General features: G+C 38.3%; 1 protein-coding gene across 5 annotated transcripts in view; it reads left to right on the top strand.

Moving 5' to 3' along the window:
• SNX9 (sorting nexin 9) overlaps nt 1-24,502 on the top strand; it is a 53,407-nt gene extending 28,905 nt beyond the window's left edge. For 4 of the 5 annotated variants that reach the window (XM_044422078.1, XM_044422072.1, XM_044422046.1 and 1 more), the window contains 14 exons: nt 3,774-3,927; nt 4,510-4,663; nt 6,341-6,425; nt 9,876-10,001; nt 10,170-10,287; nt 11,008-11,138; nt 11,949-12,052; nt 13,344-13,447; nt 15,033-15,110; nt 16,110-16,186; nt 16,539-16,628; nt 17,336-17,450; nt 19,716-19,807; nt 22,698-24,502. In XM_044422078.1, the coding sequence (XP_044278013.1) occupies nt 3,774-3,927; nt 4,510-4,663; nt 6,341-6,425; nt 9,876-10,001; nt 10,170-10,287; nt 11,008-11,138; nt 11,949-12,052; nt 13,344-13,447; nt 15,033-15,110; nt 16,110-16,186; nt 16,539-16,628; nt 17,336-17,450; nt 19,716-19,807; nt 22,698-22,745 (1,476 nt within the window). In that variant the 3' untranslated portion in view covers nt 22,746-24,502. The remainder of the gene's footprint in view (nt 1-3,773; nt 3,928-4,509; nt 4,664-6,340; nt 6,426-9,875; nt 10,002-10,169; nt 10,288-11,007; nt 11,139-11,948; nt 12,053-13,343; nt 13,448-15,032; nt 15,111-16,109; nt 16,187-16,538; nt 16,629-17,335; nt 17,451-19,715; nt 19,808-22,697) is intronic. The other variant, XM_044422056.1, reaches the window with a different exon arrangement.
• Nucleotides 24,503-25,926: the final 1,424 nt, after the last annotated feature.

Genomic DNA, 25,926 nt, shown 5'->3' with positions numbered 1-25,926 from the left:
CCTTGTTGGTCTTTGAGATGGGTTCATATATTCTTTCATGTCCAAAAGGGATGTAGAAATGTTTACATTTGTTAGCAAATCACAGGTCATGTCTTAGAAAGCTTACCCTTCTCCCACCTCCATATACTTTCTTAGTAGATAAATTTGTTACTGCCTAATGATAGGGGTTGCACAAGCAATGGCCTGTGAACTTCATTCAAAAACTGATGCTTTTTGGTTGCATAATGAAGGCTCTCTTCAACCTTTCTGCCTAATTTGAGGGTAATTAACATATGAAACTGCTTTATATGGAGTCAGACCTTTGGTTCAGTTCAGAATTGGCTACTCTGACGAGTAGCAGTTCTCAGGGGTCTTAGGCACTTATCTTTCCATTATCTGCTATATGCTCCTTTTCACTATATATGCTTGGGTGAAGTGAATGGGCTAGAGCTAGACTAATTGTATGACTTAATGCAAAGCAGCTTCGTAGGTTCAGCACGGGGTGATACAAGTAATAGATGCAGGTTCATTGTTGTGCCGTGCAATTTCATGCATTTCGTTCTGAAGAGAGCAAGGTGGGCCGTGGCTGATATCATGATCGTCTCTCATGCTGGACAAAAAAAGGATTCTGAACATGTCAGTGTAATGAAATGTGGGTGCCTCTTTGTTACACCACTCTTGCACAGAGCCATGTACAAATGCTTCTTAACCATACTTACAGACTTTCCAGCCCTTTTGGAGGAATATTTGACACATAAGATTTGGGTCTTATTTAGCTATTAGACGAAGATGTCTACACAGTACATACTAAACAATCAAAATAGGTGTTGTAGTACATGGATGTTGTTGGAAAAGTTTTCTAATTGATGGATTTCATTGCAGATTACTGAATATTCAGTGGTAAAATATACTCTTCAAATATAATCAAGTAAGACTGTATCAGTCAAGAGCTAAGATGGACAATTTAGGGCCCTCCAGATCTTGTTTGATTGTAATAACCATTAGCCCTAAATAGCATATCCAGTAGTGAGAGATGGTGGGAGTTGCAGTCCAGCAACATCTAGAAAGTCACAAGTTGTCCACCCCTGCTCTAAAGTTGCAAGAATTGAATTTTATAATTATGAATATAGCTAGCTAGCTATGGTCAATTGACTGTAATTCCATAGGTGTGATTATCTTCCTCCGTGCTATAGGAGAACCTGTGCTGCTACAGCTCACTTGCTGCCAGTGTAATGTATGATGACAGCCTGATCTGTGAATGGATACAGTAATATAGCACATAAGTATTTCTGCACTATGCATCTTTTTTGCCATGGTGTTCCATGAAAACCAAATGTTGCATTCAGGTAGCTTGCATGACCTAATTTCTCTGAACAAGCAATTTCATATGTCCATATTCCATATTATAATCCAATATGTATGAAAACATTTTTGTTGAGTATTAACTGAACATAGTTCCATCAATGGGTAAATAGCACGTCCTGCTGCATGTTATTGCCTACATAATACACCTATTTTATAGTAGCTGTTGTGAGTAGGACCCTCCCCCAGTTTTCCTTCTCCCACTTTTCTCCAGACTTAGAAGAAACTTTAGAAGCATAGTGCTTCTAAAATGGAATCCAAATGGAAACACTCTTTCCCTCCCTTTCAGAAGAATACTGGCTCCATTCTTGTGGTGGCTGCTGCTGCTTGCGGGCTAGATTGTGGGAATATTGGGCACTTCTTAATTACTCTGTTCACTTTGCCTGTCGTCTCCTTACAGGATCCAGGAACTCCCCTCAGTTTCACCCCACCCTGTTCTGAAATGTCTTGCTCCTTTTCAAGGCAGGCTGTTTTTCATGCTCTTTGTGTCTTCACTTTGTAATCTTGCAACTGCAAAGTCATCTGCATACCTCCGTCCCTCCTCTTCTTCCTCCTCTAAACCTGACTAATCCATCTGGGGAAACTGTAACTTGAGAGAGCTGCCCCCCTCTCTACAGTAACTTTGTGTAAGTTCACTGGCATTCTAATGAATACGGTTTGTAGCTGAGAGGTACTGTTTCCACACAGGCATACTAGATGCATATGAGTTCAGTCTTTGGAACAGTGGCTTTTGGCTGTGTGCAGATGATGCTTCTGGCTTATTAAACCAAAATATGCACCGACATAATGCCTGTGACATAGGCCCTTTACTCCTATCTCCTGCATTTAAATCAGTAAGTCTGTGAGCAATCATCATTTACATTGTGGTTCATGTGTAGTTCCCATGAAGCTCCTTTGCATGAGCAAAAGGTTCATACATATTTGTACATTGTCTGAATTGCATTTCTCCCCTCCACCCATCCTCATACACCCTATTATCTTGTCATGCTTATCTGAACACCTGTTTTTAAAAAGTTGAATAAATGCATTGATTAAGATAGGCTGCTTCTTACTTGAAAGTTGAGAGATATTTGACCCAAGTTGGGTAATCAGCAACTTATTTCATATTTTTAGTCTGTATGCATTCGCAGCTGTATATACTAGAAAGTAAAATGTGTGTCCCTTATCCGTATCCATATTCATTTGCTTTAGTACTAGAGATTATCTTTCCTCCCTGTGCATCATTTGTTGTCCCAGTAAGAATTTCCTTAGAGCAACATACTCTATGTGTCATTTTGTTTTCTACCATCTATCAATTGTTCACCTTATATGGAGATAATTTTATACTCTGCTGTTTGTGCAATTTACAGACTTGTACAATTTACAGACTTATTTCTTAGTAATCAGTTTCCTGTGGTACAGGCAGTCCCTGGGTTATAAATGTGTTCCATTCCTGAGAAAATGGAAATTCACTTTCAAGTTGAATTTGTATGTAAGTTGGCCCTCCACATTCGCAGGAATTAGGAGCACAGGATGGCCATGAAAGTAGAAAAATTGTGACTACCTCTAGGCCCTCTCCTTGCCCAAACTCAGCAGGGCCTCCTCTTTGCAGCAAGGAAATGCCAGAAGGATTTCCCTCTTCTGATGGGCAGGGTAAGAAGGTCTGCTTTGGAGGCCTTTATTCTCTCCTATTCTGCTTTCTCTCTCTTTATGATGACCATTTCCTGGAGGAGGTCTTACTGTGAACTGTTAAATTAATAGGCTTGATGGTAGTTTGTTTATAAGTATGGATTGTTTGTAACTCAGATGTTCATAATTTGGGGACTGCCTGTAGATGTATACCAAATTTCACCTTTCTAAATCATATAGAAAAAAAGAATAATTTTGTTTTAAAGAACAAGTTTGTTACTATAGATTCTAGAGCAGAAGCAAGCAACTTATAGCACATCAGATGATTTGGTCTACAGCTCCCAGAGTTCATCACTATTGGTTATGTTTGCTAGGCTGATGGGAATTGTAAGCCAAAACAACTGGAGGCCATAAGTTGCCTACTGTTTTCTGTACATATGCAGACCCTTAAGCCTCAGTGATGCTTGCTCACTCATTAATTGGAGTATTGAAATTGAATATGTTTCCATGTATAGAAAGTAGATATATGTTCTAGATATGTTTATTAAGAACTTGTCAGTATTCCAGTATGGGGTGGGCCAGTGTTTTTCTTTCCCCTTCACAAACTTAAAGCAGACTCAGATTGAGAGGGTAGAGTTTCATTGGCAGCTAAGTAATATTATTCACAAAAGAGCTTTTCTGTTCCCAGTGGTTGCTACATATATGTTCTGTTTGTTGGCAAGTTTGTCCTAATCACTAATCAAAGATCACTGGTTAGTTTACTTTTTACTAGTGCTCTTTCTTAATAATATGGATGTTCTTCCTCTTTTCTTTTTTTGACATAGGTTATTAGCAATGCAAATGACCCCTGGTCAAGCTGGGACAATACAACAGCTGCTGATAGCTGGGCAACAAAACCTGAAACTAAACAGAAAAATAGCACTTCAAATAACTGGGATACAACAGCATTTGGCCATCCACAAGCTTATCAAGGTCCAGGTCAGCAGAGAGTTTCTGTAATTGGTATGGATTATTACAAGAGGTACTGAGATTCAAGAGAATTAAAAAAAAAAGAAACTGGCTTGCAGTTTATTTCAGAATTCTGCTAATATAGGGTAAACATACACAGAAATGGACAGCAGATTCTTTACACACATTCTGTTAATAATAGGACACTGAAATGGTGAATTGTACGTTTGCCAATTGGAGTTTCCTTAAAATGCTATACATTTGTGCTTGAGAATGCTATTTACTGTTAACAACTTTGTGTGAATGTCACATTAGGAGACATACTAAACTGAGCAATGTCAGTCACATGGGAGGGGCTCAGTGGCAAAGTGCATGCTTTTCATGCAAAAAGTCCCAGGTTCAATCCTTAGCATCTCCTGGCATGGCAGGAAAAAACTCTGCCTGAAACTCTGGAGCATTACTGCCTGTCAGTATTGACAGTCCTGAGTTAGATGTCCCAGTTACCTGGCTCGGTATAGAGCAGCTTCCTCTGTTCCTTTGTTCCCCATACTTACAAAGTGTGCATATGTGACTTTCATTCTAGAAATACAATCTGTGTCTTTTCCTCTTTAGCAGCTGCTGATGATGATGATTGGGATGATGACTGGGATGAACCCAAAACAACAGCTGCACCCTATCCTGGTTATAAAGAAACAGAGCCTTCTGACCCAGCAGGGCTTCAGCGTGGGAATAGCCGTGGACCTGCTATGAAAATACCACTTAACAAGTAAACCTTGCTATTCTGAATGGCTTAAAAAAGCAATGAGGAAATTAGTTTAGAAGCTAAGAATTTGCCGTGATTATAATTTGCTTATTTTTATGACGTATGCAAATAATGCACTTGTTGTGGAAGGAGATTCTCAGAAATTCAGCTGAAAAAAGCAGAAAAACAGGGCTTACTCCTTGTAACTTCCTAAATCAAAATTGTATTTTCAAAGAAATGTGCATACTTAATTTGGAATTGTTCATCTCTCCCATATGAAAAAGCTAAACTAAAATGTCTGTGACCCTCAGGTAGTATCATACAACTGTTCAAATAACTGTTAGACTATATAGCTTACTCACTCTCTCATTTTTTGGAGACAGTGGCACAGTGCAGTTAAATATCTTAACACTTTAGCTTTGGCCTTTATTGAGAGAAGCATGCCCCTAGTTCTGTTTTCCCAGAAGGCTTTTAGATACATTTCCCCCTAACTGCAGGTTTCTTTGATCTAGCTACCCAGTACTGCATTGTCTCAGTTCCTGGATACAGGCAGCAAATGGTTGAAGCACCAGGATTAGGGATGATGGAGGTGGATGAAATACTTAGTACTTATGCAGTAGGACCAGAGGCAAAGGGTCAGATACCATCAAGTCACAGGGATCAGAAGCAAAGACGAAGTGGGGAACAAGTAAGGCTCAGATAAGTGGCAAGGCGTGGCAGGTCCAGAGGTGAAGGTAGAACCAGATACAGGCAAAGTCAAATGTCCAGCAAGGCATGACAGACCCAGAGACAAAGACAATAAGCAGACAAGGATCAGATACCACCAAGGCATTGTAGGGACAATCAGGCAAAGATTAGGTATCTGGTAAGGTGGGGATCATATCAAAAGCAAGAATAGTCAGGAGCAGTCAAGAGTTAAGGCATAGTAAAGGACACATCAAGACTAGAAGCAGTATCAGGGACATGATGCAGTAGCACAAGGGTCCATGTTGCTGCAGTTAAGCTGAGCAACACAGATGTTGGTCAGCACAGGGAATCCTTTTGGGGAGCCTTCCAGAGCTCCCAGTGATTCTGCATGATCACACAGGCTCCAGTCCTTGCAAATACCTACAGGTTTGATCCTGGTCCTTCAGGCCTTTGCACTGTGAACCATCCTGCATTTTACAAACGTGTCACTAATTAGAGTTCTGTCACGGCTTCAGATCCTGACTCTTTGATACCTGCTACTTCAACTCTGGAAATACTTTTTTAAGCTTACAGCACAATCAGGAGTGTGGTCTGTTTGGCAAGTTAGGAAATGAAAGGACAAGGCTTTTTTCATGCGTATATGGGATGATGGTTCTGGCTAGTGCCCATTTAGTCTGAACTGTAAAATGTAAGTTGTCAATTTATCTAATGTTAGAAAGGAATTCAGAAGCCTTTCAGACTGTAGCGGCAGTTGGTACTAACTGATATTCTGCATTGTTTTTTCTGATTGGTTGAATTCAGCCAATCAGAGATGGTGTCATGATAGCTGATGATTTATATACTCCATATGCAGTTCTGGAACAGTTTGTAACTAGATCGTTTTGGCATAATTATTTTAGTAATAGTTACATTACTCTTGTTAGAAAGTCCACTGTTTGTAAATATGGCTGGTATTTCTGAATCTGGCAAAGATCCTCTGAAAGAAGGAGTCAGTCACTTTATTTCTCTGATTAGATTTCCTGGATTTGCAAAACCTGGAGTTGAACAGTATCTGTTGGCAAAGCAACTAGTAAAACCCAAAGAGAAAATTCCCATAATAGTAAGTTTTAAATTTATAATTCTCTCTGTGTATATCTGGCGGTTGCACAACCCAATCATATTAATACTTCAAGAATATTCACTGTACTTAGATATAGCAGTAAATGCTTAGAGAATCATTGCTCGAATGAAATATCATTGAGTCTTTCAGATGCTGTATAGTTCTTGTACTGGATTTTCATGGCAACTGAGAAGCCCTAAGTACACTTCTGTAGAAATTGAACCGATAGTTCACCTATGATACAATCCTTTGATCAGTAGACACTGTCCAGTTGGCCATCAATGAAGGCAGAATCTCTAATGCCACCCTGGAAATGCCTTCCAAAATTGCCATAGGTGCTCCATCTTTGGAGGACCCTGCTCAGTTCTCACTGCTGGCATGATTCTTTCTGTGTTGCCTGTGGCTCCAAAGACTGTCTTTGGGGTAGGTACTGGGGGGAGGGCATTCTGGGGAATAGAGAAGGGAGGGTTGAGGCACTGCTGTCATCTGCTGAGTCCTGGTAGTGTGTCAGCATCTCTCCCTTGTGAGGAGGGGGAAATGTTTTGACAGCTGAAATTATCTGTCTAAAACTTTTTGACGATGAAAGGAACACAGTAGCAATCCTTGCCTCTGTGCTCAAATAGGTGGCAATAACCTTCCAAGTTAGGAATGCGTCCTCATTCTTTTTAATAGTGATCATGGACTATTGTTGCTGAACGCTCTATTGCACGATCAAGTTTTAGTGATTTTTTCCCTCCCTAAACCATCATATGTAGTTTAGTTGAAATTTCATACTATGTTCATTGTTACTGAGATAAATAAGTATGGAAATAGAAATCTTCCAGAGAAGGCAAGTGTGTCCTCTCGCACAGAGGATACCTCTCCAGGGGACTGGGGGGCTTCTGGTAGTGGGAAATTCTCTCATTAGAACCATAGGGAGATGACTTTACAATGGACATGTGGACTGCATGGTGGATTGCCTAACTGGTGTGAAGGCTGTAGATATTACATGTTGTCTAGATAGCCTTATAGAAAATGGGGGTGGAGTGAGTGGTCATGATCCATGTTGGCACCAGTGACATTAGAAAATGTAGTCCTGAGGTCTTGGAAGCCAAATTGAGGTTGCTAGGTGGAAGGTTGAAATCCAGGACCTCCAAGGTGGCTGAAATGCTACTAGCTCCACACTCAGGGCCAGCTAGAAAAGTGCAGCTGAGTCTCAGTGCATGGATGAAATGGTAGCGTTGGCCTTCATATTTGTTAGGCACTGGGGAACATTTTGGGACAAAATATGTGGGACGAGCTGCACTTGAACTGGAATGGAAGCAGACTGCGGGCATGCAGCATTAAAAAGGTGGCAGACCAGTTTTTAAACTGAACCCTGGTAGAATGCCAGCAGGAGCTGGGACACATCAGATTCAGGTAAATCATCCCCATGTGGACGAAGGGGAGGAAGTTTAAAATTGACCAAGTGTAGGACGGGAGGGGTTAGCAAACAAGGTTACAGGAAGCCATGATAACCAGTTGGAGAGGATACAGTGCCAGAATAATAGTTGGATGTGGCTGGAGGGGGACCTGTGCATAGGGCTAGAAGCTTTAGGGACAACACGGGAGAGCTAGAGTACATGGTGATAAATAAGGAAATAGATATAGTGGGCATTACAGAAACTTGGTAAGGTGGAGGTAACCAGTGTGATACAGTCATGTCTGTATATAAACTATAGAGGAAAGACAGCAAAAGGCATACCAGCAGAGGTATTGCCCTCTATATTAAGGAGGGCATATAGTCCCACATTGTTGATAATCTAAAGTGGGAAGATTCCTCCATAGAAGCACTAATGGTGGTATTTGATGGAAGACTTGTCAAAAATGTTGAACACAGTTGTGTTTTACTTCAAAAGAGAAAACTCCTCAAAAATGAGGGAACTGTGGAAAAGGGGAATCAAGGAGTTTACATTACTTCACAAGATGCATGGAAATTACTCAAAAACACTGTAACATTATAGTGTCAACAAGCACAGATAATATGCATGCTACAAGTGAGAATAGGTAGCTCAGGTAGCTCAAAGTCCAGGAAATCACCGGCACACTTAACACATAAAGTCAAGGAAGCTATTATAGAGAAGAAAGCCTTATTCAAAAAATGGAAGTCTTGCTCAAATTGAAAGAACAGATGGGAACACAAGTTTGCAACAGGGTAATGCAAGCAGACAATCAGAGAAGCAAAGAAACAGTTTGAGAAACATGTAGCTAACAATATCAAGGCTAACCATAGCAAATTCTTTAACTATATCAAAAGAACGCAACTAAGGACAGTGGAGTCATTGGGTGATAATGGACTTAAACTTTAACCCTGTACTGGAAGGGTGTCTAGGGCAGATAGTAGTGACAAACAATGGAATTCTCAACTTTGGTGACAAGCTGCAATTAAGGAAGTCTTCTGGTGCAGATGGTATCCATCCTAGAGTTATCAGAGAACCCCAGCATGAAATCACTGACTTTCTTACCAAAATATTTAACATGTCCCTGAAATTAGCCCTTGTACCAGAGGCTTGGAGAATGGCCAGTGTAACACCAATTTTTAAATAGGGATCCAGGGGGAATCCAGGAAATTACAAGGCAGTTGGCTTAACATCCATTTGGGGTAAACTGCTTGAAAGCACTATCAAGGCCTGCTAAAAAAAAAAAATCAGCATGGCTTCCACAAGGTTTGTATTGTATTTCATTCAGTTCTGGTCGCCTTATCTGAAAAAGGACACTGTTGAATTGGAGGGGGTGCAGAGAAGGGCGACAAGGATGATCAGATGGGTGGAGCAGCACTCCTGTGAGGAGCGGCTATGACAGCTGGGACTGTTCAGCTTAGAAAAAAGTCGAGTAAGGGAAGACATGATAGAGGTGTTCGAAATAATGCATGGTGTTGAGAAAGTAGAGAGGGAGACATTTTTCTTCCTCTCCTTTAACACTTGAACCCTGGGTCATCCTATGAAGCTGTCCTGTGTTTAGGACAGATAAAAGGAAGTGCTTCTTCACACAGCGTATAGTTAAACTATGGAATATGCTGCCACAGGAAGTAGTGATGCCCATCAATCTGGATAGTTTTAAAAGGGGATTGGACAGATTCATGAGGGAGGAAGCTATCAGTGGCTACTAGCCTTGCTGACTGTGTGCTGTGGTGACATACCTGCATACACAAGTTGCTGAGCAGCTTGAGCAGGTGGAAAACTTGCACCCATCCTGCTTGAGGGATCCTGTGTGCAGCTGGTTTGCCACCATGTGGTAGACTGGATAGACCTTTGGTCTGATGCAGCATGGCTTTTCTTATGTTGTTAAGACTGAGAATGTGAAATCATAGGAATCTTTTAGGTACTAATTGCTATCAGATGATATTGCTAGATCTCAGGCTCTAAATGTATACATTAGATATGATATAGTTTAGCATGCATAGAGTTAAAACATATTTTTGCTGTCCTATAGATTGGAGATTATGGTCCAATGTGGGTTTATCCTACCTCTACATTTGACTGTGTTGTGGCTGATCCAAAAAAGGGTTCTAAAATGTATGGTCTGAAGAGCTATATTGAATATCAACTTACATGTACAGTAAGTACGTACCAGAGGTATTTCATCAGGTGACATCTCAAAATGTCCCCATTATTATTGTATAGTTTATAAAAACTGCACATCAAACAATTGAATAATGCCCAATACAAATGTAGTAAACATATTTTGGGGAAGTCATAAGTATGAACTCTTTGTCTGCCTTTACAGAACACTAATCGATCTGTCAACCATAGATATAAACACTTTGACTGGTTATATGAGCGTCTCTTGATTAAATTTGGATCAGCCATTCCAATTCCATCTCTTCCAGACAAACAAGTTACAGGTAAATTTCTCAAAACTGAATTATATAATTATGATATATTATATTGAATATAATATAATATAGTGTAATATAATATATTACAGTATAATATATATAGTGTAATATAATATGTTTTATTTGTAAGCCTCTAGAGACTTAGTATTGGGAGGGAAAATTAAAAACAATAAATAATAAAAATACAATGTAGTACAGCTTTTCCATTCTAAACTTCCATATTTACTATTTTATAGAACTACACACAAAACAAATTTCCACCATTCTTGAAGTGAAATTAAATATTCCTAAGTCAAACAGACTTACTGCCTTTAGCTGAAATCTGTGTTTAACAGACAAAAGTGTTTGCTAACCTAAAAGCATTGGGTGGAAATTGAGCATCAGTAACTTGAACGAAACCAAAAAAAGTTTGAGTGATGTCCAGCCAACTCCTCCTGCCAGGAACAGCTTTTGTTAGCAGAATGGGAAGGACCCCCCAGAGCTCCCCAGAATGGGGAGTTGCACTGGGGAAGGAAGAGGGGAAATTCACGTGTGAGAGGAAATTCACTCATTTCACCCTTAGGGTATAGGAGTCTTTGGGTAATGTGTATATTTTCACAAACTCATTAGGTTATTCAGGGGGTACAGTTATTTACAGGTATTGATATGAAAATTGCCAGTCTTGAATAGAGAAAAATAGGTGGTATGAAACATGAATAGCAATGATTGTCACTCATTGTCCTGCAGGGCGTTTTGAAGAAGAATTTATCAAAATGCGGATGGAGAGGTTACAAGCTTGGATGACCAGGATGTGTCGTCATCCAGTTATTTCAGAAAGTGAACTTTTTCAGCAGTTCCTTAGTTTCCGTGATGAAAAGGTAAACACATTCTTAAAAAAAAAATTGTGTAAAGTGTGGCTAGCAAAAGGAGATGGATTGATGGTCCATCTTTTTATTTGGGTGAAAAATCTAAAATTATTTCTAAACAGTGCCACTAGATACCTTTCCAAATAATAGTGAGTACTCTGGTTTGTCACAAATTAGACACATCAAAGGCATTTGTAATGGCATAGAATGAACACCATTGGTTCCATCTTTTTTGAGAAAATTACTTGGTAGAAAGGAGTGCACTTTCTCATAGAAAGTTTTGTCATGAACACTAGTATCTTCTATGCCATGATTTGATAAAAAGCTAGAAGGTATTATTTAATTTTGTTTAGAACTAAAATGAAAGTGGACAGTGAATGGTCAGGTAGGGTCCATTTATAGCTAAGTCTAGAACACATGCTACAGGCCAAATCAAAATCTAAAGAGCCTCCTTCGGCACATGTCAGGTCATATATTCTTGTTGCAGGGATTTTAACATTATTTTGTTCCAAACAATAGCCCATTGGGGTTCATTAAAAAAAACCCTTCACCAAGATGCAAATACAGATAAACTGCTTTTGCAACTTGGGAGAAAAAGAAGTTAAAAGTCATTGCATACTTGAGATGGTAAATAAAATGGCTCTTTGGATCACAGCTTTGGTCATGCTTGATCATTGGTCTGCATATCTGTTGTGAATTGCTGTGTAGAAGGAACCTGAATGTTTGTCAGAACCCTCTGTTTGGCTGAAAAAGAGCATGGGAGCAGGCAGTGCTCCTGTATGGGAGAAGACTGTTCAGCATGGCACTTGTTCTTTTCCCTAGGAATGGAAAACAGGTAAAAGGAAGGCAGAAAAGGATGAAATTGTAGGTGTTATGGTCTTTTCTACTATGGAACCAGAAGCCCCTGACTTGGACATGATTGAAATGTAAGATGTTGGATTTTACACCCCCCCCCCAATACTACGAAAACTGTCATTTGATGAAAAATACAAAAATGAAATGCTTTGTATAATTAATCTTGTATGAATAAATATCTTAAGTAGAATCCAAAACTTTCTGCTGTTCTGCTTAGAAGAGACTATTTTAGAGTTGTGGACTCGCATCTTCAGTCAAGACTATAGAAGTACTCATAAATACTAGAACAGAGCATAACCACAAGCGCCGATGCACGTTTAACACTGCTCTGCTTTATTAACATTTACTGATGTCCTTGGGCCGATGCATATGTCATGCTGCAATGTTTTTAACCACTTGGAAAAAGAATTAGAATTACTGCAAGACCATATATTCTGCATCCAGACCCCATATATTCTTGTGCACATTCTCACCACTGACTTTAATGATGCTTTAGACTTTAAAAGTTTAGAGATTATATTGGCAATGGTAGTTAAAAGATTGGAAGTGATTGGCAGGCAGATTATGTTCACATGCTTCTGCACTCCCAGGTTGTTTTTCCCATGAAGCCCCCTGTCCTTCCCATGCTTGCCTCAATACATGATTAAGGATTAAATTGTAACTGACATCAAGCCTGGTTAATACTAACTGGGTTCTCTTATCTAGAACGTCCTACTCTGGTTTACTAATGTTGCACTTAACCCTAGGTCCAGCAAGGAGAATGTTCACAAGAGAAACGAGATCAAAGAAGATAGTGTGCATTCTTGCAACTCACTCCTAAAACTGTACTACATGGTTAAGACAATGGAAGTATAGAGGGTGCACTGTATCCAGGGTTATTAAGCAGTCATAATGTTCTTCCTGTAAACTTTATATTCTAAATAGAATTGGAAATTACTTGTTTTTATAACTTTAAATTGTTTCTTATTACTGACATTAATCAAATATGGATTTTTACACACACACACACGTGCACATGTGATTAATGATATAAAGGCAACATCCTAATATTCTTAGTTCTATCTTGGGAGGTATTGCAACAGCAATGAACACATGTACTATGCTGAGACTCCTGCTTCTGGATTACTATTGCCTGTGATTTGTTCTAGTTTTTTATTTTTTTACAATTTTTGTTTTATACATCTAAAGAAGTAGCCACAGTAAGGGTCATACTGCAGGTTAGACTTTGTAAAACAGGTAGAAGAGGGGATGTTTGTAGCCCACTAGGTAATGTACAAAACCCCATTTCTCCAAATAACAGTAAATAAATCTTAGCCACTATAAATAAGGTAAAAACCATGCCTTGGTCATTTCATTATACAGTGAACAGAAGTGTGATGCAGTTGGCAGGTTCACCAAAGCCATGGATGATGGAGTTAAGGAGTTGTTGACAGTGGGTCATGAACACTGGAAACGTTGCACTGGGCGTAAGTATTGTATATATATTTAATTAGGGATGCAAAGATCAGGCAGGTCTGAATCCAGCTCACCTGAGCTCATTAAATCCTCTTTCTTACGCTTAGTACTGGCCAGGAAGCAAGCAGGGCTAAGATCAGGTGCTTGGAAATGCTTGTGGTTTCTTACGTGCCAAGTATGCAAAGTTCATAATTCTTTGCACAAGGGACACAAATTACATAATTGCTTGTACAAGATACAGTACATAAAATACACAAAACCAATAAGTCATGTGTGGAAGCAGAACTCTGTTTGCCAAGCAGGTGTGCACAAGTCCTGTGAGCAAGCTGGCCTCATGGATGTCCATGCAAACACTTGCTATAGTTGCCCTTAGGAACACTCAGTATAAAGTGGACTTAGGACAGAGACAAATCCAGTCAGAGTTTGGGTTGTCAGTCCAAGGAAATCCAACCATTCCTCACACATCCTTGCAGTTCAATGGCATTTCTCAATAATATTATGTTTTTATAACATGTGTAATTTGCATTTATTTTTGTAAAACGCAAGGACTATCAGCATAGTATCCAGACAGTGAATATAATAAAGGCCATATAAAAGTAATATTTCCATGACTCATAAACACTTGAAAGCTCTGTTTCTGGCAGGAATCCTTTTGAAGGAAGTACCACACTGGATGTATTGTTGTTTATTCAAGATTTTATATATCAGAATGAATGTATCTTCTGGTTAATGTACTGATGTTGCCATATATTAATGAGGGCTTAAACTGCACTTCTGGGAAACAGGTTTTTTATGATATCATTTTTGTAGTGATGAATGTATTATCTAGCATATTTTTGAGATATTAGATATTTAGATCATACTGTTAAAGCATAGACATTGCCTGAAATCGTTACAGCCCAACAGCACAGCAGTTTTCTTTAGCGCAATTGGATTTATAGGACATGCCAAAACTTCCAGAGTCATTCAGAATGTGGATCTTGAAAACAAACTAACTGTTGTTCTTATGTCAGGTTTGGCTGTGCAGTGTGACTATTTGCATGCATACTTCATGAGCCTTCTGAAGTATCCAGTTAAAAAGCACTTTAACTCTCTGGAAAGAGTGCGAAGACTGTTGCATTTGTAGATGTAGTATTTTTTAAAAGAGGTACACTCCAAAATATGCCTGTTCCCTAGCAAATGGGCACAGGCTCACTGAAAGCCCCTGCAACAGTGCATAATCCATTGTTTAATTTGGTTCCAAGCTGCCAGTAGACCCTGAATTTCAGAAGCAGTAGTTTACTTTCCACTTAAATAGTAGCCTGTCCAGTACAGGCCTTATGGGGCCCTCTTTGACATCACAGAAGTTTAGCCAATGCTAGCCAATTATTGGTTTTATTGTGCTTGTTGATTTTATTGCATTGTATTATGGCATTGATTTTATGTAAGCCACCTAGAGAGCCTATGGCTAATCGGGCAACATATAAATCCAGTCAATCAGTCAACCTTATAATGTAGGTTTGGCAGGGAGTCTAGGTTGTGCTTTGTATCTAGTTACTTGTTGTGTTTTACTACCTTAACTGGCTTATATTTTAAGCTCATAATTTTTCCTTTCAGCATTACCCAAGGAATATCAGAAAATAGGAAAAGCTTTACAGGGTTTAGCACTGGTTTTCAGTACCAGCGGTTATCAAGGTATTTTTGTTCAAATACTATTTTGATTTTTCTTTGTAAACAACATATAGCTGTTTTCAGAATTTGTGCCTTGTTAAGTGGATATATCCAAAATAAATCTTCTGGATTATTTTTGGACTGAGAATGTAGTATATGAAACCTTATTCTATTGTTCCAATATTGAATGTGCCAGAGAGAATACCCTAATGGTTAGATTTTTAAGCAGAAACATTTGAACATGCAGTGCTAGCAAAATAAACTATAGGCATGCAGGATTGCACCCTTAAGATCTAACACAGTTACAATTTTTATGCAGTCATCTTTGTTCTAGCCATAATTTTGCAAGGATCAAACCATAATTCAGGGCAGTCATGCAACCTTTCATTAACATCTGAGGGGCCATAGAATAGCCTTGATTTTCTGATTTGATGTCAGAAATGGCACTCTGACCTCTGAGCTGGGATTTGGAGCTCTACATCCTCTCCCACACACCCATGTAGAAAGAACTGCTACTCAGGGTCAGGAAAGCAACCTCAGAAACAGGGAGAAGGGCGTGTTTCTGGAGGAGGAGGAAGAGAGACTGGAGAGGACAGGATACAAGCTATTCTAATGCACTTCCAGCTTCCTTCCCTCTCCCTCCAAGATGTTTTAGCTAGATGAGCAAAAAGCCCATATAGTGGAAAATGTGATCTAAGAGGATGGCTGCTCCCCCTGGACTGAACTAGATCACTGTAAGCCTCTGAGTCTGAAAGCTATGTCAAATGAAAGTTCTAGTGCACATGTATTTTGGCATTCATGCAATTCTTACATTTTATATTAGCTATCTACTTGGGTTTACTAGTATTCATGCATATTTCTTCCTCTGGTTTTTGTAAAGATCAGCTTATCTACCAAGAAACATTATTTTAAAACAGAATTTTAAAATGTATATATTATTACTAGGGGAGCTATATTGGTATCAGTTTGTTTGAATATTAACTTTTACTGAATTGAAAATCTCAATGTGACTTTTGTTTTTAGGAGAGACTGATCTGAATGAAGCAATAACAGAAGCAGGAAAAACATATGAAGAAATTGCCAGTCTTGTGGCAGAACAGGTATACATGTTATATTAGAATGGAGAAAATGTATATGACCACACAGAATAGTTGGCAAAGAACTTAGCAGTGCCTAATGATAAAATGATAAAAAATTACTTTCATGATCTAAATAGAGCTGTACATACACAGAAGCAGAATTCCAATCTGAAAAGCAAAATATACATAACATAACTGAGAACTGTATGTGTCTTTTCTCTTCTCAATGTAGCAACTGTTCCTCATCTATGTGTTTAAAGTGCAAATTTTAGGGCATTTTCTTTTTCTCATGCATATTATATAATTTTCAATTCCATTGTGAAACTAACATGGAATGGTGTTACAGAATTAATTACTGTGCATTTTTTATCAGCCAAAGAAAGATCTTCATTTTCTGATGGAAACTAATCATGAATATAAAGGATTTCTTGGTTGCTTCCCAGATATCATAGGTGCGCATAAGGTAAAATATAATCTTTTGCACTAGTGCTTTTAAAGAGATGAATACTAGTATTGTGAGAATATCAGTTCTATGGAGTCCTTGACTTGGTTTGCACATAATGACAAACAATGGGTTGCTGTGCACAAGAATGAGTGTGCTGCTTTTCATGCACATGCCACTTCTTCCTGACCAGTCACATGGGAATATTTGATAGGTCAATTGGCTGCTATCTCAACCCTGCTAGACAGCCTTCTAGGGTCTAGAAGATGTGTTGCATGTATGGTGTGTGCTATATAAATCTTATGCCTGAGGAAACTGGAAACACACTGTGATATAAACTGAGAATTTCCAGAACTTACAGTAACTCTACAATAGTGCTTTTACACCTTATATATTTCAAAATGACTTTCTCAACAATAAATGAGAGATTGGAGGAGGGTATTGATTATTCCCCCTTCCACAAAGCCAAGGTTGACTTGAAACCAGATTGCATATGCTAAATTAATGGTTATGTTACTATAGCTGTGTTTATCCTTTGTTTCTGCTGCCAGCTCTGTGCCCTGTGACTTCATAGAATACCTGAGTGCCTTTACAGTCTAAACCTAATATTTTGTTTTGAAAATTTAAATTTGGACTCTTATTTGTACTACTACTTGAAGGTAGTTTGGCTCAGATAATATTTGAAATATGTTTTCAGTGATGCTTAATGTAATGTTTTGTCTCACCAGGGAGCAATAGAAAAAGTGAAAGAAAGTGATAAACTAGTTGCTACTAGCAAAATTACCCCACAGGATAAACAAAACATGCTGAAGCGCGCAAGTACCATGTCATTTGCACTACAGGGTAAAGTACACTTAGCATTCACTTCCATCATCTCTTTTGCTGATTGAAATTAAGGTTAGAAAGGAATAATGAAAGCAAATATGAAGAGTAATTTTAGGCACTCTATAAATAAAATATGATGATGGAAAGTATATTAGATGGTACTTAAATGCAGTAGGAGTCATCTAGAACAGAATTAGCACAAATTCAGACAATAGGTAGACTTCCTGTTTGTTCTCTTTCTGTTCATGTAACAAAGATCTGTTATCTTTTAACACTATGTATGTCATTTTTCTGTTTTAGACTTTACAAGGTACAGTTTCATAATGATCACCATGATATGACATTCCTCACTGTGCAATATAGTAAAAAGGCTACTTTGAAATCTGAAAGGAACTTTCAGATACTATATATAAATTAATGTCTGCAGTGAATCAGTTGAGTCCTAAGTGTGTCTTTCTTTATCTTGGTAATCATTTTTGAACACATACCCTTCATAAGTTCCTCTAAAATTCTGCTTGACCAAAGGCTAAGAAAACACTAGAGGGTTCTTCATTTTATTAGAGCCATCAGCTTTAACTGCTGGTTGTTTGAAATGCAAGAGCAGTAAAAACTACACAGCGGAATGAGTTGTCCATGTTTGCTGTGGACTACGGGGTCTGAAGTATCTATAATAAATTGAAAACAGTCCAGAAGCACTGATGAAATATGTGACTTTACTTGGACTGTGGTCACTTTCTTGTTGTAGCACTTGTTGCACCAGGAAAGCAGGGCCAGGTGGGTTGTCTGGAGCACTCTCTGGGGTGTATTTTTGAGGTAGAGTGAAGCCTTCCCAGCAGCAGGCATCCCAATTTGCCATTCCTCCTGAGATGGAGAATTCATGGAAGGACTGGCCCTGATACCATCTCAGTGATGTATTAAAGATCATCTTTGAATCCAACTAAATCAAGTTCCCTATGTAATAGGATGTGCTGCAGAAGTGTTCCTGTGACTATATATGCATTCTCCTAAATGGGCAGAGGAAAGGGGAAATCCTGTTTCTGATCAAAAGTGCAATACTCTGTTCATTTCCTTTTAATCTTTATTGCTTTTCCAAACAATTACTCAGTAGTATTTGGAATCCAGTGATATCTTTTCTATTAGTGGGATGCAGGGGAGGGAACCATCCTCTCTCCCTTGCAATTTCTTGTGTGTCCTCAGAATCGGCCCTATAGGTTGTAAGATAGGGGGACTGCAGCAGAATGTGTGGGGAGGAAAAACCCATATTTGAACAATATTGAATTCCACTCAGTAACCTCACTCTCATACAACCTGATATAGTAAGCAATTAGAAGATTTAGAGTTGGGGGCTGAGCATCTTTACTGGCTTTACAGTCCTTCTATTCTATTGAGGGTTTCTTTACTAGTTGGTTACGAATGCCCAGTAGTGTCCTTGGAGATCAAAATATGTAATGTCTATTTGGTTGGTTGATGGTAGTTTGAATATAAGCCTAAGACTAACTTAAACAAAAGCAAAGAGGACTTACTTTTGAGGAAGATCAAGTAGATCATTTGGAAAATTTGTTTTTTTAATGTATGCTGGTTTTTACTCTTAAACTGCATTCACTTGTAAAATATAATTCTATTTTTTAAAATTAGAACTGCCCTTTTTCTACTCTGCTGTTTCATGCTCTGTGTCTACACTTAGAATAAGTTTCTTGAAATATTCCTTCAGGTCTTCATTTATTAATAAGTATAACTGGAGAGTCAGTGTGATGTAGTGGTTAAGAGTATGGGAATAGGATTCAAGTGATCTGTGTCTTAGTCTCCACTCAACCATGGAACTAACTGGGTGACTTTGGAACAGCACTGAGTTCTTTGAAAGAAAAAAACAGAATATAAATATAACAAATAAATTAATAAACAAACATTTGCAAAATATATTTAAAGGAACTAAGACTAAAGTGATAAACATCACAGTACACTTACTCCAGGGATAACTTTGTTCAGGTTCATATCCCTGCAGCAGTTTGAAGCTAAAAAGCACTTCAGTGTGGGAGTGGGCTATTATTGGGCTTTGTATTTGTTCATTTATTCATGTATAAATATGAACATGAATTTAGCTTTGGGGCTAAAATACGAATTGTTTACCATTCCTGTCCCTCTTTAATCCTGAGAAAGTTTCCAAGTCCAGGGTCTTGCCTCTCTGTATGATTCTGTTCACAGAATTAACATTTTATCCTTTACAGTAAAAAACAGTCTTTTTGATATTAACCTTTTAATATGCGACATGACCTTAATTTACAGCTGAAATGAATCACTTCCACAGTAACCGGATTTATGACTATAACAGTGTGATGCGCTTGTACTTGGAGGAGCAGGCACAGTTCTATGAAATGGTAAGTTGAGGTCTTGGGTTCTTTATATCTGCCAGCGAAGCATTCACAGTCTTGTAAAACAGACTAGTTGCATGATGTATCTTTGTAGGATTTGTTTAAAAATCAAGTAAACCGTGAAAGGTTTTGATTTTAACCATTACTCTTTCAGAAACCATTTTTAATGAACATATTTATTTTTTAAAATGTAGGTTTATGGTTTATGAAGACATTTTTCCCTCTTTCCCTTAGAAAATGCTCCTTGGCACTGCCAGTCCTTCCTGTGCCACACACTTCGCATGACAAGACTATGCAGCTGCCACTTGCTTTTTGGCTAGGATGCACAAAGAATTGTACTTGGCAGTTCATTAGCAATTCTTTCATTCCTTTTAGAGAAGGGATAATGGAGAAGCTGTGTGCAGTTATTCTATTTAATTCTCTGTAATTCCATCCCCTCTGTACCTTGGAAAGTAAACACGCGTATGTAGTGTTAGTTGTTGCAGATGCCAGGTGCTGGGGAGGGGAAATGCTGTCCCTCAAAACATAAAGTTCATTTTCTTTCTTTCCTACCTAAAAGTGTCTTAGGAATTTAAAAAAAGGTGGCAAACATCGGAGGCAGTAAAAAAGTACTGAAACTGGATAAAAGAACATTTGTTTTGAGAAACTTTTTAATACTTGTTTAGATTATATTTTTGTGTTCCAGTAGAATTGGGAATGCCTCATATTCTTGTACCTTCTTCTCAGGGGAGATGTGGTTTCTTTACATTACAATTACAAATGCCAGATTGGATCCTCCTTGAATTCTAGTGCCAGCCTGAAAACAAAACAACAACAGAGTTTATGTGCAAATTAGATATTCTCTCATAAATATATCTTGAGCGGGGTGGATTGTATATAAACAGCGCAGAATAGTTTAGAGAATGGGTATTTGTGTTTCCAACCTATTTGGACCACAGTTTGGAATCTGGCAGTAAATTGTACTGATTCTCTTGGACTTCTCAGTGTCTTTTGGTATCTCTACTATGGCATCCTGTCTGAGCTGGGAGACCACTGCACTGTGTTGCACTGCACCGTACCACATTGATTCTGTTCCTGCTCAAATGGCCTATTCCAGAAAGTAGTGTTGAGGGATTATTACTCTCACCCTTAGCAGTTATGGCTTTGTTTTATCTCTGTGCTGTTCAGTATCAAAATGAAACCACTGTGTGAGGTTATATGGAGATAGGGACCAAGGTGTTACCAACATGCTGATGACACCCAGCTCTTTTGATATTTTTCATGAAATCCAGATGAGGCCCTGGTGTTCTGAACCAGTGCCTGGATGTGGTAATGGACTGGATGAGGGCCATTACCACAAACCGAGACTTCATCCATACAAATTGAAGGTACTTTTACTGGATGGGTTGTCTGCCCAGCCAAGTGACCTTCAGTCTGTTCTGGAGGGGGTTGCACTGCCTATTTGATCAGATTCATAGAGTGGAGCTACTCTTGATCCAGCATTGCCACAAGAGGCACAGGTGGTTGCAGTGGCATGGAACACTCATATAGTATATCCTTATCTGGAAAGCTATAGCTTAGCTACTTATCCATACTGTGAAAATGTCTCATCTGGATTAATGCATTATATGTGCGGCTGTTCTTGAAAAGTCTGCAAATCGCAGCTGGTTCAAAATAGGGCATTGAGATTGTTGAGAAGTACTGGCCAATGTGATGCTAGTACTTTTCTGCCTGTACTGCCTGCTGGTCTATTTCTGGGGCCAATTCAGAGTGCTTATATTAACAGTCAAAGCCGTAACCCTAACCCTGAAGAATAATCTCTTCACACCTGTCTAAACCCTAAGATTGTTTTCAGTAGTCCTGCCTCTAGAGTCCATATCAAAGAAAGAGAGGTAGGTGGCTCCTAAAAGAAGGCCTTTTCTGCTGTGAAACCCTGGTTGTGGAATGAACCTGTAACAGTAGCTTGCCTAGCACCTTTATTCTGTATTTTATTCTTTATTTACACCTTTATCATTTTTGATGCCTGATGAAGATAGATTTATTTTTTTAAAAAAATTCCCAAGCATTTTAATTTTTCCTGTTTTAGCTTTAAATTTGATGTTGCATTTTAAACCTTTGCATTGCTTGTAGGTTTGATTTGGTTATTTTTATACTGTTAAACTTTTACACTATTTTATTGTGTATTTTATTGTTTTAATTGCTGTGAACATTGATTGTCAAGCAATATAAAAATGTTATAAATAAATTATTAAACTCATGAATTGCAAGATGCACTCAGCCTCTTGTTTGTATTAACAACCATTGAATGCCACTTCCAATGGTCGTTTATGTGATACCTGAATAAGAACTCTGAGGAGTTTTGTGATTTAAACATTAATTCAAAATTAATTCATGGCTTATTCTTAACTGTTCAGTTATCATGAAAATACCTCTTCAAGGCAGTTTTGGGGTATTTTAATGCAAATAGTAAACAGCTTGGGTGTAGCTTATATCCTTGCAATTCATGGCTTAATTAACCTATGATATCCCACCAGATACCATCAAGATGCCTGAATAGGATCATTGTTACAGTTGGGCAGCCTGTCTGAAAAGAATTGCTATTTTAGTTGCAGAACTGTTCTTTGTGTATCTCATGCTTTTAAAATGTGGACAAATTATTAAGCATATTTATAAGCTTCTTTAGGAAAGTACCCATATTCTTTGTAGCGTAAATATCACAGGTATAAGGCATGTTGGTTCAACAGTTTGTAAGAGTACCATAATATATTGCTGTCTGAGCCTATATAGTTCTATTGTTTACTTTGGAGAAATACATTACTTATTTTTCCTCCCAAGATCTTTGACACAAGATGGAAAAATGAATAATCTGTATGTATAGTATCATACTTTTCATGCACTGTATGTTTGTCTGTTTCAGATTGCACAAAAGCTGAGGCAGGCTCTCAGTCGCTTTCCAATGATGTAGATACAGACAACTAATGAAGAACAACTCCAAAGTGCTTTTCTGATTTTGCTGGGGGCAGTGCAAATTAAAATTGTAAAATCTTTTGCTATCCAAAAATCCTTTTTTTAAGTATGAGATGCAAAAAAGTGAATACTTTGGATGTGTACTTTGTCTAGCCTAAATGCCTTGGATATTTATGTATATTTTATCCTGAATGCTTTCCCTTCTTATCTAAGCAAAACTGCAAAGTGTTCCATATAATAGGGCTTTAAATTGCCAAATGATTTCTTGCCAGGGTAACAAAAAGATACACATTTCTGAACTCTTCAGAGGTATGCAACTTCAGCTGGTTAGATACTCCTTAAGGGAAGAAGTAAGGATCTGTAGATATATAGATGTCCTTAAATTTTTTTATCCTTATTGTTAAAATGTTTTGTAGCATCTAAGTAAATTATTTGGTTAAGTATGCTGTCATGAGCAAAGGTTCATCATCTCTCTGCTGTAGCTATGGTACACAGCCTCTGTATGTATATGCTTCCATGCCCAAGAAACTTTCTATTCTTGTGCCATGGATGACTCTGGATTTGGAAGCTAGATTCCCCACCAAAACTGCAATTTCTTGGTTATATGAAAAAGAGAGTTGAACCTAAAAAGAGCCTAAAAAGAGCCACAACAAACATATGGAAAACATAGTTTCATCCAGCAAGTTTCAACTATGCAACTCAGTTACTTCCCACTGTGTTTTAGGGGTCCTTCTGCTTCCTCAGCTGTGTATAGTGGCTCATGCCCATCACTAATTTCATGATATAAATGTTTCAAGATAATAGCTGTACTTTGAGTCTTGAGATAATAGCATGATGCAACCAGTCTTTCCGCCACCTTTTCAAACATTTATTTCTATAATGACCAAGGACATTACTTTTTTTTCTAGAGAAAAAGTAGACAGGTGTTAAATACAATATGGGCTTATCAAAGGAAGAATGGCTTCCAAATGGGCTACGCTTGAAATATTAGCTTCAGGCCACAAGTGCCATATCTAGGAAAGTTTCAAGGTAGGGATTTTGCCACAGACAAACTATGGTGCCAAATGCAACTTTCACTAGAATTTTTATTTCTTTTACCCACCAAGCCATTCTAAGTGACGGGTATATTCTGTAAGGTTGATTGATTTATATGTCATTGTCATGCATGTGTTCTGTAATAACACTTAGAATAACAAGGAATATGGATCTGACAAGGTCATATGCCCTACCAAAATAACCCCAGAATGTAAACATGGCTGAAATGCTCTTCGTTGTCATGTCTTTTACACCCATCTTTCTCTTAATTTAGTTTGTCTTCCAAAATTCCATAAAGTGTTATGATACAGCAATTGCAATTTATGTAAAAATTGTAAAGAACATGTATAATATTTTACACCAAATGTAATCAGATCTATCTTGCATGTAGAAGCAATTTATGAAGTTATTACAAAGTGTATAGTAAATTCTAAGGCAATTTTTCACAGCACCACTTTTTCAGCATTTGTATATTCAATTTTTTTTTTGTGTCAAGATCTTTCTAACTGGTTCCCTGGGGTTTTCTTTTTACCAGACTTTGAGTTAATTCTGATGATGTAGTTGTAGATATAGGATCTTTTACAGACGAACTGGGCATAAGTGAGATAATTTCAGTGTGGAAAAAAATATTTGCATAAGAAAGTAATTTGGAACAGACAGTTATGTAACATTCTAGCAAATTAAGTCTTTAAATTGGTAATAAATATTTATACATATAAAGTGCCATTTGCTTTGTTTCACTCATGGATTGTATACACTTAGTGTAAAATATGGTGTTCACAATTATATCCTGTGATCTCATTTCACTATGATTGGATTTTTCACAATGAAAAGTATGCTTTCCAAACAAAGTAGTATAATATCTTTTTATTAAGACCAATCAGAATATTGCAAATTACCTCAAGCTTTTTTTCTGGTTAGATTGTTAAAGAAAATCAAAAGTGGGATAACAGGGTGATGAAATATGTTTCTGGGCATGATAAAAAGTCCCATTGCTTCATATAAGCAGGGAAGTGTGGATGAGTATATAATCAGTTTATTTTGGCCAGTTCCATTGGTCTTCACAAAAAGAGTGACTGGGTTTGTTTGAAATGACAACCCATCATGGATAGTTAACCATGGTGAGTAGTCAGCTTGGGAGGCTTGTTTGCAGACAACAATCTACCCTGACAACCCATGGCTTGTTCTAGAGTTTCCTGGCCCCACAATGGATTGTTCTGTCTTCCAAATTGGGGTGACTGACCCTATTGTGGGTTCAGGACAGCAGCAAATGGATACATATTTCCCTTTTAAAAGTGCACAATTTAGTCCTGTCTAAATCCATTTTCAAAAGGAAGCTTTGCTTTTGGCAGCTGTCCAAAGTGAGTGCTCCCATAAATGGGGTGGACAGCATTTTTTCTTGAGCACCTTGAGTCTTAGGAAAGGGTAGGAAAATGGAGTCAGAGTAAAGTGAGGTCACTGGGTGCACTAAAAAAAAATGAGGGTCTCACTATGAAGGTGGCAAAGCATCCTCACTTTTTTGCAAGCAAAGATCCTTCACAGCTTTGCTGTCTCCTGACAGCATGCCTTTTGACAGCTGTTGAGGGAGCCCAAAGTAAAGCACATGCAGCAAAGTATCCAATATCATGGATATTGATAGGTCAATATCCATGGTTGGTGCCTGCTGAACATAGACAACAGACACCTCTCAAGACATAGCTCAGGTAAGGTATCACATTCATTATTATTATTTATTACATTTCAGGGCTCTGCACCTGCACAACACTGCCTACAAGTTTGAATAAGAAATGTCTGTGCAAATTTCTTGTGCTTAAATCTGTTTTGAAAGGGGTGGTGAACCAGTGACAGCTTTTCCAGCATGCTGCTTGGTCACTTTGTGAGGTAAGGCAGGAAGGCCTGGTGAACACAAAGGTCTCGCTATTGCAATGGGGAGGAGACAATGTAGCTTTGACTGCCAAGTCCACTTGGATACCAGGTGGAGAACCAAAGGGTTTGATGGCGGTGACAATCCACACTGAGACTGATCAGTTGTCAGGTATACCATGGATGGGTCCATATTACCCATGTGGGTTGGGTTTTTTTGCAGGGTGGGTTGCCATGGTATGCAAACTCATTCTCCATGAATGAGTGTGCTCCAAATTAAG

The sequence above is a fragment of the Varanus komodoensis genome, unplaced genomic scaffold (assembly GCF_004798865.1).
Source record: "Varanus komodoensis strain SLA01 unplaced genomic scaffold, ASM479886v1 scaffold1, whole genome shotgun sequence".
Taxonomy (NCBI): domain Eukaryota; kingdom Metazoa; phylum Chordata; class Lepidosauria; order Squamata; family Varanidae; genus Varanus; species Varanus komodoensis.
Note: the sequence above shows the minus strand (reverse complement) of the source record. Positions and strands in the feature narration are given on the sequence as shown.